Here is an 18,407-nt window from a genome sequence, read left to right as displayed (position 1 = left end):
AACCGTTATGTACGGCCAAGAGGTAGGAGTAGCTGTTGAATAAAACTAATTTAAATAATTGGTAGTTTAATAACAGCAGTTTTTAGGGCTTGTGGTAGAACACCTGAGCAGAGATGTGTTTACAATTTATTAGCAAAGAACAACTGAAACCACCGGCAGTAGTTGGTGGTCACAGCCCAAAAACTGCAACACCTATCAGGTGTGATTGTAATGTAACATTGGATCTGTTTTTAGTAATTTGCCACTTTGAGGGCCAATTAACTTATTTGTCTTTTCCATATCACCTGCTGTTGTAAGTGTTTATTTCCCTCGTTTGTCCCACCAGGATTCAGACCTTTTAGTGATCACCATTATGGATGAGAATGACAACAGGCCAATATTCACCAGGACCAGCTACAGGGCAGAGATCATCGAGAACTCTGAAGCAGGTAGCACTCAAGCAGTTGTGTTTATGAGTCTGTTTACCTTTACATGGGGTAAATCTGTAACTGCAGCACAGGGCATCGTACCAAAACCCTGGCTGTATCACCATCTCCCCCACTTGTGCATCTAGTGTAAAAATGCAGTTCTGTCCCTCTCTTTGTCTTTTAGCCAGTACTGTAACAGTGTTAAATGGGCCCGTTCTGGCTGAGGATAAAGACATTGGACCCAATGCTGTGGTGAAGTACAACCTGCTGGGTCCCAGGGTGGACCTCTTCACTGTGGAGAGATATTCTGGTAACATTTGAACTCCTCGGCAGACTGAGAAATGTAAAATGTCCAATGCAGTTGGTAAAGCCCCTGCATCTCTCTCTAGGTGTGATACTGGTGCGTCAGGGCGCAAATTTGGACCGTGAGGCGTTTCAGGAGCCTCGGGTAGAGTTGTTCCTGGTTGCGGAGGACATAGGAGGTTTAAACAGCAGTGTCCCCCTCACGGTTACCATCCTGGACCAGAATGACAACCCTCCTGTCTTCAGCCCTTCTAGTTTCAGTGTTCGACTACCTGAGAACAGCCCCTCTGGTGTGTAGAAGGTTTTCGGGTGTTGGGTGCATGTCTTTCACCAACATACAGTTGTCTTTGACAACTTAGTAAATGGAATAAACCACTTACCCCCCCTCAGATTGTGTATACTAACTTTCCCTCCCCTGCGTGACGGTTAAGGGTTGACATGTTGGGAACGTCAATGACTGTTTGTGTCCTTTGTCTCTACCAGGCGTGGTGGTGACTCAGCTGTCCGCCACAGACGCTGATTCTGGCTCTAATGGCTGGCTTATGTATCGCCTGGTAAGCGGTGCCCAGGACCGCTTTGTCGTTGACTCGCTCTCTGGGGCGGTCCTGGTGGGCAACTCCACCCTTGACAGAGAAGAGCGCGGGTCCTACCGCCTGGTTGTCATGGCAACTGATCGTGGCACACCCCCCATGTCGGGAACAGCAACCCTGACAGTAGTTCTGGATGACGTCAACGACTCTCGACCCCGTTTTATTGAGCCAGTAACCATGATCAACGTCAATGAATCCACTCCGCCGGGTGTGGTAGTCACCACGCTCACCGCTGAGGACCCTGATCTGAATCCCCGGCTAGAGTATTACATCATTTCAGTGGAGGCAAAGGATGATGGGAACAATCCAGTGAATGGGCTTCAGGACTCATTTGGCATTGACCTACACACTGGTGGGACATGGCTCTCAACCAAAATTTGGTTTCTTCATCTACAAAGTTTAATTGTTGATGATGATGGCCAATATATACTAGAAACACTGAATCTTACAGTTGTGTAAGTGTCTTTTGGTGAATTTTCAGGTGCTGTGTTTGTACGCAACCCGATCAACAGAGAGCTGGTAGCTACATTTGAGATCATCGTGTCCGTCCATGACAATGCCAGTGAAGTTATTGACACGTCAGGAAGTGTTCCCAACGGTATGTCTGTTTTTCTTTCAGTTTTTCTTTCAGTTTTATACATTATACTACAGTAAGTAATCTTCACTCTGTATCTCCCTTATGACCATAACCCCTCCTCTACAGCGAGACTAACCATTAACGTGTTGGATGTCAATGACAATGCCCCTCGTTTCCGGCCCTTTGGAGTGTCCAACTTCACGGAGAAGATTTTAGAAGGAGCTCAGCCAGGCACAACACTGCTATCAGTATCAGCTGTGGACCCCGATAAAGGTCCCAACGGCCAGGTCACCTACCAGCTGCTCCACCTGCCCCGGGGAGAATATGTCAGACTGGAGGACACTTCTATCGGTAAGACCTCCAGCACACCTTAGCGAGCTTTTTATTTTTAGTCATGATGTCATTTATGGCTAGCAGGATTAATTTCGTTGACGAAATGACTAAGCTGTGACGAAAACGGATCTTAAAAAATAAAAACGATGACTAAATCTATTCTAACTGACATTAACGAGATGTTGGTGGTTGTCGAAGTCACAATACTTTTTTTCCCTAAAGGCACCTAACAAACATGGGAAAAGTATGGCGGTTATTAAAGTGTCATGATTACATCATTCACAAACCCAGAACGCTTGGGTACTGTGGGGGCAGCGGTGGTTCTTTTGAACTACAGACCGCGCTGACTCTTTTATGCTTAAGTGAGTTTGAGTGTGTGCTTCCTTGGTGCCTCCTCCTCCTCCTCGGAACTCTAGAGACCCGTTTAACGACTCGGGTCTAGTCGGCCAGCAGAGATGTTCATGCGGACCTGGCTGCTCCGTTTTCTGTGGACGGCAGCCAGCGTTTCCTTGGCTGGATGAGACAGTCCGTTACGGTAGTCTAAATAATAAACTCATTGCAGGGTTCTGAAGCGTCACGCATTGACCGTGAGACACGCGCACTTCAACCAGTTCACGCACCACATCTTGAGAAGACGGTGTTAAAAAACCGCCTTGGCCACCATACTTTCGTTACCAAGCAACAAAGAACGTGCGAGCACATGTGGCAGGTGGAGGCTTTTAATTAGGGTTGGGTATCGTTTGAATTTGAACGTTTCCGATTCCTGGTTTCGATTCCGGTTCCCAACGATTCTCGATTCAAATTCTTTTTAGTAGGCAGGGTCAAAAAAGTTTAAGTTTAAGATATTTTAAATGAGCTAGCTAACCAAGGGTCTTTCTGAAGGAAATAGTCTGACCTTCTCCATCAATGTTAATTCTATGAACTTTTTATTAACTTTACTATGAATTTCTAACAGGGCTGTTTTCAACTACAATATGAATATCAAACTATGAACTTGAATATTGTATAAACATTATAAATTACAGGGGTACACTTTCCTCAAGAGAGCTTTATTTTTGAAACCTCACAAAAACACATTTACACATGAGTGTATGATACTGCAGGTACTTAAACGTTACCTTGCTCCCACTGATGGGCTAACGCTTGGAGACAGAGGAGAAGGCAGCGGAGGACGGTCGGCACAGCGCGTCAAAGACGGGGCACACATAGGGGGTCAGGGGGACACTTTCGCTGACGGGGAGGGGTGCTAGCGGTCGACGGGGGAGGGGGGGGGCTGCTAGCACAATCTTTTTTCCTTTGCAGCGCCAGCCTCACTGCTCATCATCACAGATAGGAGAGCTCCGCTCGGGCCACCCGGCACCCGCGCGCACACTGGTCTGATTCGTCACAAATTCACAACAACCGGGACGCTATCCATGTTCGATCGCTCTGTTATGCCAGCACTTCCGGTGGACGCTTCTTCGTTGGTGTTCAGCGGTTTCTATTTCCGGTCGGCGCCGGCGGACTGAGAATCGAAACTAGGAATCGAATTTTAATCTTTTGAACGATACCGGGTAAATCGCAAAGCTAGTCCCGATTCCAATCGATTCTCGATTCTCGATACCCAACCCTAATTTTGATAGAACTGCTCGGTGCAGGTGAAGGATGTGGCGGCACAGAACAGGTGGAGGAAAACCCGGAGGACAGACACAAGAAAAGAAAATGGTCATGAAACCCAAAAAATAAAGAGGAGAGAGAAAGAAAAGACTGTTCAATAAAACGTGGGGCTCCAGTTGAGCCGGTTTAGGATCCAGCCCAAAAAATAATGTATTGCACCTATTGTAGGACGGTTAGAGGTAAGAGGTCTCTTTTGTTGGGACAAGCAATTTCACAGTGGAAACAATAAATAACCATGAAGTTTCCGTTAGCCATGTCCAAAGCATTGCGAGTAAACAGTTGCATTTAGGTCCCTGGAGCTTTACACCGTTGTACATGTGTTAAATTGCCTTGCAAATAAATGCTTTGCTACTTTAAAAGCCAAATCCTTTCATGTAATGATTTTTCACATGTCATTTATATTAGCTCACACAAACACTTGATACATTTGTTCCTGGCCCGGCCAATTTTAGAACACATTGTGGCCCGCGAAGGGTTTGTCCACCCCTGTTATAGACCTATCCTAGGAGGGATATCTAATGGACAACTTAAGTACTGTATGCTAGACTATTATGCAGTTGTAGACACAACACAGGGGGTCCGTGGGCCTGAGAAGGGCAGAAAAAGGAGGTTAATATGGCTAATAAATGTGACTAAAACTAAGAAGGGATTACTAACATGCATTTTTGTCTAAAGACTAAGACTAAATAAAAAATAGCTGCCAAAATTAACACTGATCGCCAGTAAATCTTGACTATTGCGACAGGCTGGATGAATCCTAACTCCACCATTGTGTGTCATAAACATTTCAGGTAAGATTGTAGCCAACAAGACGGTAGACTTCGAGCAGGTGCAATGGCTGAATTTCACAATTCGGGCGCAGGACCACGGCACTCCTCCCAGGATAACAGAGCTACCGGTTTATCTGCAGATAGTGGATGTGAATGACAACAACCCCTTCTTCTTACAACCTTCATATCAGGTACTAAAGAATAACCAAACAAACCTACCAAAGCCAAATTTAAGAATGATGTTAAAAAAAAGGATACATCAATTTAGCAGTTTTAAGTGGCTTCTTCTCTTCAGATATGCTATATTAAAAGAGGCGTTAAGGAAAATATAATGAATTATATAATGTATGTAAATTTTTTTAGTTTTGACTATGGCCATTGTTTGTGGAGCACTCAATTACTAGTTTATTAGTTCAATTCTGAGTTCATTTTCGTATTCACATATTTAAAACATTGTTATATTGTGAGTTGAGTCACATCTAGTCTGTGTCTTTACCTTGTGTGTACAGGAACCTGTGTTTGAGAACGTGGACCTGGGCACCATCATAGTTCGGGTCAAGGCTACAGATGCTGACTCTGGCCTCTTTGCCGTCATTGAGTACAGCCTGGTGGACGGCGAGGGCAGGTTTGGCATCAAACCAGCAACTGTGAGTTAAGCTGTATGCTGGCACATGGGCTTAAACAGCCATCACAAATACGCCCTGCTCTCTATCAGAGCTGGGTGTTGACATTGAATGTCATCTTGCTTGGAAACAAAAGTTTCAAACAACGGGTGCTAAAAATGAAGAGAGGCTTCATCTTTGACCTCCATTTCTGTCACAAATTGATGACTTGGTGCAACCACCACCACCCCTCCCAGCAGGTACTTCCTTCCTAATGATTCCCTCTCCCCTGTGTCAGGGAGAGATCTATATCCTTTCTCTTCTGGACAGGGAGACAAAGGACCACTACACTTTAACCGCCGTTGCCCGTGACAACCCCGGCGGCAGCCCTAACAACAGACGAGAAAACTCTATCCAGGTAGAGCTCACTGGCTGTAATGAGACAAGAAGTTAGCATAAATAAAATACCATCTATCCATCTATACTGCTTACACATTTACGTTTTGTGTTGTTGAAGGAGAATCAAGTTTTGCTGATTCATTTTTTAAATCATATATCTAATAGTAATAAACGATGTTTTGTATAACTATGCCAAAATGTTGTGAGTTGTGCTCGACGGGACCTCGGATTCCACCTCATGCGAGAAATGTTGTTAACATTCAGGTCCTGGTCACAGTCCTTGACGTCAACGACTATCGGCCACGCTTTACGGAGCGAGTGTTCAACACCAGCGTGTTTGAGAACGAGCCGAGTGGAACGTCGGTGATCACGGTGAAGGCTATCGACCTGGATGAAGGAGAAAACGGAGCGGTACTCTACAGACTGCTGGGACTCTACTCAGGTATGGATGTACTAATAAAAGCCTCAGCTCACCTTAATAAATATTCGGACCGTACGTAAATATAATTGTCCCCATCTATTTCTGCTCCCTGAAACGTCTGTCTTTTCAGATGCGTTCTCCCTGGATCCAAACACAGGGCTCATTCGTTCTCGCCGCCTGCTTCAGTCCTCTGAACATTTCAACCTGACTGTGGTGGCTACAGACCAGGGCCGTCCTCCTCTGTGGAGCACCGCGGACCTGATCATTACGGTCATAGACGTAAATGACAACCGGCCGCTGTTTGTCAGGCCTGCCAATGGGACCATCATTCATATCTCAGAGGTATCTGTATCCATGAGTCGCAGTGTTGATATTGAGTACTGACCGGATGCTGTTGCACTCATCGACTAAAAATCACGATCCTCACAACATACGGCTCACTATCTGTGACTCACTGCACTACGCTTGACACCAAGGAGTCCTGCGGTGTGTAGAATATGAGTCAGTGGATTGGTTTAATGAAACTTTGCAGCAAACGCTACATTTCTCTATGAAAAACGCCGACATAATTCATGTTGCCGCTACTTACTCATTTTCACAAAATCAACATCAGGACCAATACCAATATGACATCAGGAATCAGGAATTGTTTAATGCCATAATATGTCAGATAGCTTCAAACAAGGATTTCATGACAGTGTTCTCCATGTAGGAGCAGCCCCCCGGGCTCCCCGTGTATGAGGTGCACGCCACGGACTCTGACGAGGGAGTGAACGGAGAGGTCCGCTATGGCTTCCTGCAGACTGGAGCGGGTAACAGAGACTGGGAAAACTTCCACATCGACGCCATGTCCGGAGTCATCGTGACCACAGTGAAGCTGGACCGAGAAAAACAAGCCCTCCACAGCGTGAGTGGTCTGTGTGTGCGCAGTTCATGTACACATGTTTTTTTCCTGCCATGTGTGTTTCTAACTGAGAACAACTCTTTCAGCTGATCATCATGGCCCGCGACCTGGGCCAGCCGGTGCCGTACGAGACCACGCGGCCTCTGCAGGTGGCGCTGCTCGACATTGACGACAACGAACCCGTCTTCCTTAAACCACCTGTGAGTACGAAGCTCTGTGAAAACGTCCTGATGTCTGTTCATGTGCATTCATGCAAAAGATGCTTTGTAACGGTTCGTCGTGGATCTTACCTGTGTGTGTGTGTGTGTCCACCTCAGCGTGGCAGCTTGCCTTACCAGAGGCTGGCCGTGCCTGAGCACTCCCGTCCAGGCACTGTGGTGGGGAACGTAACCAGAGCAGTGGACGCAGACGAGGGCTCCAATGCCATCGTCTACTACTTCATTGCGGGTAAAGAGGAGCAACAAGTTGGATTCTAAAGTCCATGTTAAAACTGTACTGCAAATATTTTTCCCATTGGTCAAACTATTTCTGCTGACCCATCCATTGAATAAAGATCTACAGTAGCGGATTAGGAGTTTTTCTTGTAGCCATTGTGAGTCCAGATGAAAGTCCTCTCACTGTCCTTCTCATGTATTTTGAAGCTGGTTCCTTCCTGGCTGTCGTGACTGAACACAAAGGCTTTCCGTCTCTTCCTGCAGGAGGAAACAGTGATGGAAACTTTGGCCTGAGTTTAGATGGAGAGCTGAAGGTGCTTAAGGATCTGGACCGTGAGGAAATCCCGGTCTACTCGATCATCATCAAGGCTTCCAGCAACAGGAGCTGGACTCCTACCAGGGCTCAGAGGGCAGCACGGGCCAAAGCCCTGGACCCTGCCACTGACCCTAGCTTGCTGGAGGTCCATATTGAACTGGAAGACATCAATGACCAGAAGCCGCGCTTCACTAAGGCGGAGTACACTGCAGGTATAGCCGGCGTTCTCGCACACTGAATGTGTACGCTGGTCCATGTCAAACCACCATCGTCTTCTCTCTGCTTTCAGGGGTTGCAGCAAGCGCCAAAGTAGGGTCGGATCTGATCAAGGTCGTGGCTATAGATAACGACATCGGAAACAACAGCGTGGTGCAATACCATATTGTCACAATCCGCTACTTCCAGGCACAGAGCAATGGCAGTGAGGACGTTGGCAGCATCTTCATCATCGGTGAGCTTCCTCATGAGCGACACTTGGGATGGGCTGTTTACTTCAACACCTCGCCAAGATCTACACTCTACTTGCATTGCATCAGGTTGAATGTTGGATGGAATATTACCTATATATATGTATATTTATGGAGCCAGTTCTTCTCACCTTCATGTGGATTCTGTTGGAAATCTCGTGGACAAAGAAGGTTCCACACACCAGTGCCGGTCCCATATGTTCATTTTTCAAAACAACATTCTATCCCATTATCTCCACAGGTTTGACGGATGGTATCATCCGAACCTATGACCTCTTCACGGCCTACAATCCAGGCTACTTCCAGCTAGAAATTTTGGCGTGCGATTTTGCTGGCCACAGCACAACCACCAACGTGAACATCTACATCCTCCGGGATGACCAGAGGGTCAAGATTGTGTTCAACGAGATCCCCGATTTTGTCCGGGAAAACCAGGACGATTTCGTCAACCTTCTTTCCAACATTACCGGAGCAATTGTCAACTTAGATGATATACAGGTGAGACGTTTTTTCAATGAAAGTGGTCAATTATTATTTGGCTTTTGGATTTTTTGTTGTATATAAACATTCAAAACGTTTGTCATTTATCATTTGGTGCAGTTCCACGTGGACAAGAAGGGCAGGGTCAGTTATGATAAGACAGACATGCTCATCCACGTTGTCAACAATCAGAGCAACACCATCCTTGATGTTGTAAGGTATATGAATGCAATGAATCTTTCCCTAATGCTACATGAGAGCACTGTTGTACACACACAGTGGGAGTGGGAGCTTACCCTGCTGTTCTCTGCTTTGTAGGGTAATTCAGATGATTGATGAGAACAAGGAGCAGCTGAGGAACCTCTTTCGGAAATACAACGTGGTGGACGTTCAGCCTGCTGTCACTGACAAACTGCCTGATGACATCACCACGCTACAGGTCGGCGAGCGCCGGCCCCTCCACCAACACACAGGCTGTTGCAGATGTTTTGTCTCTCGGTGCCTTTAACCTTCTCTTTCCCTTTCACAGCTAGTCGTCATCATCCTGGCTGTGCTGCTGTGCTTGGCAGGAGTATTGTTTGTCACAATGAACTGGCATTATCAGAGAGTGTAAGCACCCTTCCACACTTTTGCATTGACCTGAGTTTCTTTTGAACCTGGAGCAAAGTAGAGGGATTTGCAATCTGCTGAGTCATGGACCCAGATTTCATGCAACACTCTGAGCAAAGACATCAACATGTTTACCTCATTGTAACGCGAGCCTCTTCCTGTGTTGCAGACACCAGAGAAAGTTGAAAGCTATTGTTGCAGGATCAACAGGTGAGAAGCAGCTTTGTTGAGGGTGACGGCACCTTCAGCTGTTCACTTCAGGATGTGGCTTTTATGGCCTGTAAATGTAGATGTGAATGTAAGCATGTCGTTTAAACTGTTTTTCTGAAAACGATCTGTCCTCCACCTTCCAGGGAATCAGGGTCTCATGGATATCCTTGACATGCCCAACACTAACAAGTACTCTTTCGAAGGGTAAGATCAAAGAATTGCTTGAAAGCAATTCACAAAGAATATCTTTTTTGTGTTTTTTGTGTTTTATATTTCTTTGTTTTCATGCAACTAATCAAACCAAAACCAAATGTATTCGTATTTTAACTGTCAAGACAATTTCTGCATAGCCAAGACATTTTTAACATGCCATTGATCTTCTCATCAAAGTCTCTGCAAAATCTCCCACTGTTCCTTTAAATTGATTTTGATTTTATTTTTTGTTGATGGTCATACTTCATCTGCATGTAGTAGATGATGCGAATAACGCAGTTTGCCCCTTCAGGGCCAATCCGGTGTGGCTGGACCCATTCTGTCGCAACCTGGAGCTGGCTGCCCAGGCCGACCACGAGGATGACCTGCCTGAGAACCTGAGTGAGATCACTGACCTGTGGAACAGCCCTGCACGCACCCATGTCAGTACCTCCTTAATATATTCCAACAGCTTCCAAAGGAGATAGATTGGTTGTATTTTTTTCCAGGATTTAATACTGCAAAGGTGGAGATCCGCCATGATGTGTGTGTGTGTGTTATTCCCACAGGGCACATTTGGTCGAGAGCCACAAGCGAAGCCTGAGGATGATCGTTACTTGAGGGCAGCCATTCAGGAGTACGACAACATTGCTAAACTAGGCCAGATTATGAGGGAGGGGCCTATCAAGGTAAGACACCCGTATCTCACATTGTCCAGGGAGACGTCCTAATCCAAAAGCCTCTTTGTGCTGGTCACGTACTATCACCTTCCTGCCTTCAAAACAAAAAACCTTGGGGGACATGGACAGAGGGCGGGACCTAAGACCTCCTCCAGGACCTCCTAAGACGGTCTTGCTGTGGATTGTGATCCCTGATTTCTGTGTCAGTGAGGGTGCGTAAGGAGGAGGGTGTTATGGACTGTGTTTGATCCTAACTGCCGTCCTGTCAGGGTTCTCTGCTCAATGTGGTCCTGGATGACTACCTGAGGCTGAAAAAGCTCTTTGCAGCCCGACTCGTCACGGTGTCCACCAGTCAGGGAGATCACTCGTCAGTCACCGAGGTGGGCGAGGAAACACTGACGGTCCAACCCCGCCGGAGAGTGATCTTGCATTCCTGTGGTTTCTCTTTCTGAAGCTCGCTGCTCTGACTTGGGCCCTACTCACTACTTCTGCCGTCTTTGAGCCAGACTCGGAGTCAAATAGAGTTTTACTTAGTAAGCTTAGAGTGGAGCAATAAAACTACAACCATAGACCTATGATTCAATCATCACTTCTGAAAAGCTCTAAAGACTAAAAACTCCACCCGTGCAGTCTAAGAAAACGTAATGCGATGAACTGTTATTCAACCTATTTATTCGTCTCTGCTGTCCTATCGTTTCTCTGCTCTCCCAAGTTGTTGATGCAACTCATTTCTCTCGTGAAAGTCTTCCTTCCACTGGTCTGCCTCTTACCAAAGCTGCACTATGGTCGTTAGCCTGATGCATTTGCAGCGAGTCGCTTTAATCTCCTCTTCTCGTCCCCCGGCAGCTGATCCAGAGCGACCTGGACGATGACGAGGACGAGCAGCTGGGCATGGGCGGAGGGCGTGGCACACTGCGCTTCAAGCACAAGCTCCCCATGGAGTTGAAGGGTCCCGACGGTGTGCACGTGGTCCACGGCAGCACGGGTACCCTCCTGACCTCTGACCTCAACAGCCTGCCCGAGGACGACCAGCGGGCCCTGGCGCGTTCTCTCGAGGCCCTGAACTCTGACGGGGGGCTCTACTCGGAGCGCAACGCCCGCACCGAGTCGGCCAAGTCCACCCCGATGCACCGGCACAAGGACGGGAAGACTCTGTCGGAGGTCCCCCTGGAGATCACGGAGTTATGACTAGCCGAGGCCTCGCTGGTCTGAGCGCAGCCAGGACTCGTGTGTGTTCCCGGAGGGGTGTGCGTGTCCCAGTGTGCGGTCATACCTGGGCCGCATACACTCACACAAACACGGACACAAAAAAATGAAGCTTGAACCACTCAGACCAGTGGATGGCCACCGACAGGACATAGAAAAATGACCCTATTCATGCTCTGACTTTTTTTCTTTTTGCAATGCCTTCAGTGTTTGAGGAGTAAGGATGGGACAGTACAACTCTTTTTATATTAGATGGACATGAACTGTTTCCCCCAGTGATGCTCATGTAGTGGAGTTTTACCCGACACCAAAGTCAAGAGGGGCTTTGGCCGTTGTGCAATTGTTCAATAACTGTAGTTGGTCGTTTTTTAATCCATCGCAAAAAGATAAAAACACTCCAGTCTGCTGGACAACGGTGAATATTTCACCCCTGGTCCATCTTTAGCGTGGACCGAGAAGCTGCACGCACCACTGAAAGATTCCAACGAGAAGGACGGCGTCAACAAACAAAAAAAACTTCTTAATTATGAATTTAATATAAAAGGCAGTCAAACCAATTGCAAGGATTTAATGATGAAATTAAAAAAAAAGAATGAATTATCCTGTTTTTATAGAGCTAAAGATGGCATTGTGCCCACAGAGACTTACACTGCCACCAGAGGGACTAAATGAGTCATGCTCAAAATGAAACGTTTGCTTTATTTTTTTATTTTATAGAAGAGGTTATGGAATTCAAATATTTTTAAAGAAAAAGGCTGGCTTACCACAATAGGTAGGGAATCATTTTGGATGTTTGGAGTATGTGTATATTGTGCTATGGTTACATGTCGTTCTGTTTTCCTTCATTTGACAACTGATGCTGTTTCTGATGAGTGCTGTGTTAAGATTGTTTGTATTTCTTTGTCATTGACACCATTTCAGAGAAATGTGTTTGGGAAATGTGGGGTGATCCGTGATAATAAAATAAATATGCAATGGCCTTGGACCTCAGTCAGTGTGATGATTGGAGAGCTACCTACAACAAAGTCAGCAGAATTAATAATAAACTAAGTACCGATGAAATCTGAGTAGCCTTAAAGGCTGTCAAGGTTATTAGAAGTTTGTATTGTGACGTTATTTTAGTCCACCTAAAAAGGTTAAATTGTGTGACAGAGGTAGAAAAATCTGTTTTTTTTTACATCCCAAAAACCTTGTGTAGCTGAGGTATGGACGCACACACACATAGTTTAAAGGCTATTTGATAGAATGAAACTAGATGTAGGTATTGCACCCCAGCACGTTCATGAATTATTTCCCTTATCTACATAACTGTTATTCAGTAGTGAATGCTGCCACCTGCTGGGTTATTGTGAAGAGGAAGAGATCAAGGGCTTTAGAATACCACTCCATCAGTTTATTGTTGCCGGGTAACATAGAAAAGTTTTAATCAATAATATTTGTCAAAAAACTGAGGGGGCACCGATGTCGTCTCTCCTCATGCTGCTCAGACTGTCCGAGCTGCAGCGGTGCCGGTGCCACTTGGCATCTTTTTCAGGGTCTTATTCAACTGTAGAAAGAAATAAAATTTGTTGAGGAAAAAGCTAGTTGTGTAATCAGTCCTGAGACGTAGTATGTATGTGCATGATTCATTTTTATCATCAGCATTGTTTAAACCACAAGAATCGAATCCAATTAATTAAATAGCAATTCACTTTCTGTTCCTTTGTCACTACTTACCTCCTCAAACTTGTGGATCTGTCTGATGAAAAAGTCACCGTAGCGACGAGCAACTTTAGTGTCGGCAATGTGGATCATGTCCTGCGAAGTGTTACAGAGGAGAGGCTTGTTAAGCTTGTTGATTTTGTGCCATGCATTGGCATTATTTCAGTGGGCTTGTGCATGTGTGAATCAACATAGATGCGTTTGGTTGTACTCTCTCGAAACCATTTCTGGTGAATTCGCACAAGACGCGACGCGGCTTATCACCCTAGAAACAGTTCAACTTTACACCCGTTTTTCCTACGTATCAAACCATGGAAGTTATAGACTCTGGAGGTCCTATTCATGTCAGACCACAAAGGGCTGTCGTGTTTTGGAATTTCACCGACTTCTACAAGAACTGCGTGTGGATGACTGGCGCTTCCAGCGGGACATGGTGCTAGCCGTTAGCCCGTTTGATAGCTCTCCAGCGGGGATAGCATGGCATTTTTTGTAATTCTGCCTGTCTGCACAACTTCACTGACAACAGGCCATTTTGTCTAAATATTTCAACTTTTGAATTTGCCGCGACTTCACCTGTATTCGCTTTGACAAACACGCAAACGTTGCGTTTGGTGTGAACGCACCTCATGGGCTTTTCTCCACGGCCCATCTGTACACCGGACATACTATTTGAACTGTTCATGATATAGGACATTTTAACACACCTTGTCGATGTAAAAGTCCACTTCTGATGCAGACTGGAACTCTCCGTCCAGAGCTGAAACGCCGCTGGTCCACACAAGGTTCTTCATCTTGTGCTTGAAGACGAGCAGCTGAATACGGAACTCCTGCTCAGTCATGTCCAGGAAACCTGCAAGCTTGGCTACCGGCATGGTGGTGTAGAGCTTCAAGAAGCTGCAAGCACACGCAGGGACTTAGATGAGATGTACAAACAATGTGCGGCTACTAGGGACATTGTGTTTGAGGGGCCAGGAGAACAAGAGCTAATATATACATAACTAAAATATTTTCCAGGTCAAATCAGGATAATCAAGCATCAAAAAGTCTGTGGGTTGGGCTTAACACTGTGCATCAAAGCAAACAGGACCACACAAGTTGGTACGCTGTACCTGCGGATGGTGGAGAGCTGGGCCTGCTGCTGCACCTCCTCTGCAAAGACCTTCAGCTGCTGCTGGAAAGGCTCTTTGTGGTAGTTGGGGTGGACGTTGTCATAGTTTGGAACCACAGGAGACAGGAACTTGGGACAGGCAAAGCTGTACAGCTCCTCAAACACCTGCAGGTCTCTGACATGGAAAAAGACAATTTGTGTCAACTGAGACATCTCGCTGACAGGTGCCACAGTTTATAAACCATTTCCTGGCCCAATGTTCAGACACACCGGCAGAGATATATGTGTTATTCTGTTCATTACATAACATTCAAGAGGCAAAAAAAGACTTGCGTGCAGATGACTTTGTTCTTACCCTTTCTGCATGCGCAGCATCTTGTCTCCGTACTTCTCCCTCAGCTGGGTGTGGATGCTCTCATCGATGCGCATCGGGTACATGGTGAGGGCGATGGCCAGCAGGCCGTGCATCTGCTCATTCTGTTTGTTAACCTGAACAACATGTATACATAGTATTATGGCCCCCGTGTCGACCTAAGTGCTTGATCATCTGAATGAAAATGTCAGATGCTTATTAATCACACGTTCACTGACCATCTCGTATTTATAAGTCGACCTTTGGAACATGTTCCTTGTCCTCTGGATGTAGAGCAGGATGTTGGCAAAGACTCTAATTGCATCCTGGTAGCGCCTCATCATCAGGTAGGCAAAACCCACATAGTAATATGTAGTGATCTGGCACTCGGGTACACGGGAATACATACTCTGAAAGACAAGAAACAAATATCTCATGGGATTAGAGTAGAGAGAAGACGCAGACTAAAAACCAACTGGATATACATCCACAAGAGGAGAGTACAGGTCTTGGCATGTTGGTTTGTTTCATTATTAGAAGTAGGGAAGCGTGCCGCTTTACCTTCTTGTTGAGCTCAATGTTCTCCAGGACTTTGATGGCCTGGTAATAATCCCCAAGCAGAGAGTGGAGCCTCAGGAGCCCCACCAAGCTGAAGTAACCCAGCATCTTGTACAGGGAGTGGCGCCCGTATTCTCCAGCCACACTCTCTGGGTCTCCTTCAGCACAACACATGACATGTTAGCCCACTCTTATTAGACAGAGACTGAATGCACTGAAGTCTCAAAGTTACGGTTACTTTCTCACCACGAAAGCAAAAAACTACTTATTTTAACAAAGCAACCGGCATAATGTAGAAATTCCAGATTTAAAACATTGATGTTCACAATATTTCACCCCCTCCACATACAAATATCTCATAAACCTTCCACTATACCTCCGCTGGTGTAGATTTCAAGCTGGCGGTTAATGTTGCTCTTGTCCACCAGAGAGTGGAGCACATTGAGGACACTGTGGACGTTCCAGATCTTTGGGTTGTTCCTCAGGAATTCAATCTCCTCCTCTGACTTTTTGGCCGTCTTACAGCGATACTGACTGAAGGACTGGAACTGCATTGGAAAGATTGAAATGATATTCAAATGAAATTCAAAACTCAATTTAACCCCACTGTCTTTGTGCTAATAGATGGGAGTGAGACAGGAGACACTAACAACGTGAGCCATATCAATATCCACTAAAAACCTAACCATAGAAAAGAAATGTAATGTGCAACTCGTGGTGGTACCTGTCGATTGATTAGATTAAATCCCTGGTTTTTATTTTATGAAATGTTTACTCATGCTTGTCCTCATATTAAGGACAAACAGAAGATACAAAAGTAATACACACCACCGTACCTGGTAGATGAACTCATCAATGATGTCCCAGAGCCACTGATTTGGCAGCTCCAAAGGGGCGGGACCATCAGCATCTAAATTGGGAATTTTCTAAGATGACTTGTCTTTCATTGGGAGATATTTTACAGATTATTGCAGGTGAGAGGAAACGGTAAGGACTTTTCTGGTGACTTACTGAGAATGTAATTGAAGAGGTTGCAATAATTGTAATACGACTCAAATCTCTGGTCCAAAGTTGGTCCACCCTGAATAAAAGAAAGAAAAATTTATAACGACAAAATGCTCAAGAAGTTTTCACGCATTCTGTCCAGTAATCGAGATTTACTCACGCTGACTTTAGCGTAAATATGTCTGTAGTACAGTTCCTTATAGAGGATGAGGAACACAGCATCTAGGGGAGATAACAAGTAAACAATGAACGCTGGAGAACGATGAACTCACTCGTTGGAAATCGGGCATAAGAGAATAGGCCTGTGAATCAGTAGCGCAGTAAACACTCTGACAAAAATCACATCGGGAATCGGGTCTTTTTGGGGGGGGGGGGGGTGGCTGATAAACTCACCGTTTCCAACGAGTGTTGCAATGGCCTCCGCCTCTGGCCATGGAGAGTTCTTGAAGAAACGGTCGGTCAACTTATTCCAGCTGAACAGGGCCACAAAAGGAAAGGTGAGATGCTCATCAGACAGACACACCTTTAAAGTATCTGCTAAGAGGAGAAGGTTTCTTCAACTTTACCTGTTCTCGTACACGTCCTGGATCTCATAGATCTTCTGCTCAATGCTCTCACTGGACACTCCGTTGGACTGCAGCTCATAAACCTTCTGGTCGATTAAGTCAGAGGTGGTTTTGTGGAAATACTGCAGGAAGTTCTTGATCACCTCGGGGATGACGCTGTAGGTCTGCTGCTCGTACTGCCTCTCATAGGCCAGGTCTACTTTAGGGTCACCTGCAAGGAGATGGGAGGGTGAGGCGTGGAGTGTGACGGGTTATCTCATACATTTAGATGGAGTCACGTGTTTACTAACCGGTGTGCAGGTCGCCGTCGTTTTGGAAGGCGTACGGGTCGTACTGTGCGGGAACGGAGGACTGAGGAAATTGGGGTTTAAGCAGATAATATGTCAACCCGACTGTCATGGTTTACGCTAGCTTACTTTCCTCCAACGCTTATCTTGTACTCCAAACGAAGTGCATAACGTTAAAGAAATGTCGTATGGTTGTATTCTCTGTAGAAACAGGGCTACTAACAGTTAGCTACCATCATGCTGGCTCATCGAAAGCTATTGAGGAGCCGAGGAGGACTGCTAGCTAGCTAGCTAGCTAGGCTAACACTACCGAGCGTGCCACTGTTTCTAACACGAAAGCAAATCGATCCATGGAAAAAAAAAACAAGGTGGACTCACTTCTTCCTCTTCCTGGTAGGACATGGTGTTAGTTATTATCCCAAGCTCATACACTGGAGGGAATAACGAGAATATGTACTCCGTTAGCACGCAGCTAAACCACGCAGCTGGCGACTGGGAGAAGTAGGTCGGCGGAAAGAACAAGCTATGACGCGTGACAAACGACAAAACGAGGCATTGTGGGAAATGGAGTCTTATAATAACCTCGATACTGGCCAAATATTCGTAGTGAAGTGTTGGAGCCTGCTGCAGAATAATTCCCCGCATGTTAAGCAATACCTCTGTATCTTTCAGGGTTGGTTGATACAGGGTTTTTTGCACTGTGAGCAATTAATCCAACATACCACAACGATATTGAAGAATAACGACATTGTAATGACTTGTGAACCCCGCTAGGTGTCGTTACAGCCATAGTTTGTGTGCTCAAGAACGCTCGGATGGCCACGAACTTGACAAAAGTTCAAACGAGCAGAGCATCAAGAATAAATGGACAATTGATCATGTCCTTCAAAATTCGGACTTAATATCGACTAGAGACCACTCGTGTTATATTAACTCGCGGGGAGTTTGATGTCCACTTTAGAACCACGTGTGATCGATCCAAGGGGGATATCGCTACAGTATTTAATCGTCTGTGGGTTGTATTGTCCTAAAGAACTTCGTTTCTCTATTTTGAGAACGTTTTTAAACCATGCCACTTTTGTTGACCACATTGAAGCTTGTGTTTGTGTGTGCATGCGCGGTCGCGCGCGCCCGCCGTGGGGGGGGGGGGGGGGGGATCCTGCAGAATGTGAGTTTGAGCGCAGACTTTGTTTCTTGTTCTTGCTGACCGACCCAGCAGACAGTAGCATCTGCTCCCCTCCTTTCTTTCTTTGCCAATTGATTATCATCTCAAA

The 18,407-nt window shown here is 45.8% G+C and overlaps 2 protein-coding genes across 2 annotated transcripts in view; one reads left to right on the top strand and one right to left on the bottom strand.

Annotated features, from left to right (window-relative positions):
* cdh23 (cadherin-related 23) overlaps positions 1 to 12,541 on the top strand; it is a 139,697-nt gene extending 127,156 nt beyond the window's left edge. Inside the window, exons 44-69 of the mRNA XM_037464975.2 lie at positions 326 to 428; positions 592 to 717; positions 797 to 1,000; positions 1,194 to 1,652; positions 1,782 to 1,898; positions 2,004 to 2,228; positions 4,658 to 4,827; positions 5,146 to 5,283; positions 5,537 to 5,656; positions 5,902 to 6,079; positions 6,189 to 6,400; positions 6,771 to 6,965; positions 7,049 to 7,162; positions 7,280 to 7,409; positions 7,661 to 7,924; positions 8,002 to 8,163; positions 8,421 to 8,677; positions 8,780 to 8,877; positions 8,978 to 9,098; positions 9,189 to 9,268; positions 9,438 to 9,478; positions 9,622 to 9,682; positions 9,984 to 10,113; positions 10,240 to 10,359; positions 10,620 to 10,730; positions 11,197 to 12,541. Of these exons, the coding sequence (XP_037320872.2) occupies positions 326 to 428; positions 592 to 717; positions 797 to 1,000; positions 1,194 to 1,652; positions 1,782 to 1,898; positions 2,004 to 2,228; positions 4,658 to 4,827; positions 5,146 to 5,283; positions 5,537 to 5,656; positions 5,902 to 6,079; positions 6,189 to 6,400; positions 6,771 to 6,965; positions 7,049 to 7,162; positions 7,280 to 7,409; positions 7,661 to 7,924; positions 8,002 to 8,163; positions 8,421 to 8,677; positions 8,780 to 8,877; positions 8,978 to 9,098; positions 9,189 to 9,268; positions 9,438 to 9,478; positions 9,622 to 9,682; positions 9,984 to 10,113; positions 10,240 to 10,359; positions 10,620 to 10,730; positions 11,197 to 11,538 (4,278 nt within the window). The 3' untranslated portion in view covers positions 11,539 to 12,541. The remainder of the gene's footprint in view (positions 1 to 325; positions 429 to 591; positions 718 to 796; positions 1,001 to 1,193; positions 1,653 to 1,781; positions 1,899 to 2,003; positions 2,229 to 4,657; positions 4,828 to 5,145; positions 5,284 to 5,536; positions 5,657 to 5,901; positions 6,080 to 6,188; positions 6,401 to 6,770; positions 6,966 to 7,048; positions 7,163 to 7,279; positions 7,410 to 7,660; positions 7,925 to 8,001; positions 8,164 to 8,420; positions 8,678 to 8,779; positions 8,878 to 8,977; positions 9,099 to 9,188; positions 9,269 to 9,437; positions 9,479 to 9,621; positions 9,683 to 9,983; positions 10,114 to 10,239; positions 10,360 to 10,619; positions 10,731 to 11,196) is intronic.
* A 393-nt stretch (positions 12,542 to 12,934) lies between these two features.
* Positions 12,935 to 17,670, bottom strand: eif3s6ip (eukaryotic translation initiation factor 3, subunit 6 interacting protein). The gene is made up of 15 exons (XM_037464976.2): positions 17,512 to 17,670; positions 17,137 to 17,197; positions 16,847 to 17,057; positions 16,674 to 16,753; positions 16,441 to 16,502; positions 16,287 to 16,356; positions 16,112 to 16,185; positions 15,652 to 15,823; positions 15,279 to 15,433; positions 14,957 to 15,127; positions 14,721 to 14,854; positions 14,367 to 14,540; positions 13,962 to 14,151; positions 13,273 to 13,353; positions 12,935 to 13,102 (listed from the first exon to the last, which is right to left on the bottom strand). Exons 1-15 carry the CDS (start codon positions 17,533 to 17,535, stop codon positions 13,040 to 13,042), a joined length of 1,722 nt encoding a protein of 573 aa, XP_037320873.1. The 5' UTR covers positions 17,536 to 17,670; the 3' UTR covers positions 12,935 to 13,039.
* Positions 17,671 to 18,407: the final 737 nt, after the last annotated feature.

The sequence above is a fragment of the Pungitius pungitius genome, chromosome 13 (assembly GCF_949316345.1).
Source record: "Pungitius pungitius chromosome 13, fPunPun2.1, whole genome shotgun sequence".
In the NCBI taxonomy this organism is placed as follows: Eukaryota; Metazoa; Chordata; class Actinopteri; order Perciformes; family Gasterosteidae; genus Pungitius; species Pungitius pungitius.
The sequence above is the reverse complement of the archived record's forward strand: the minus strand, read 5'-3'. Positions and strand labels throughout refer to the sequence as shown.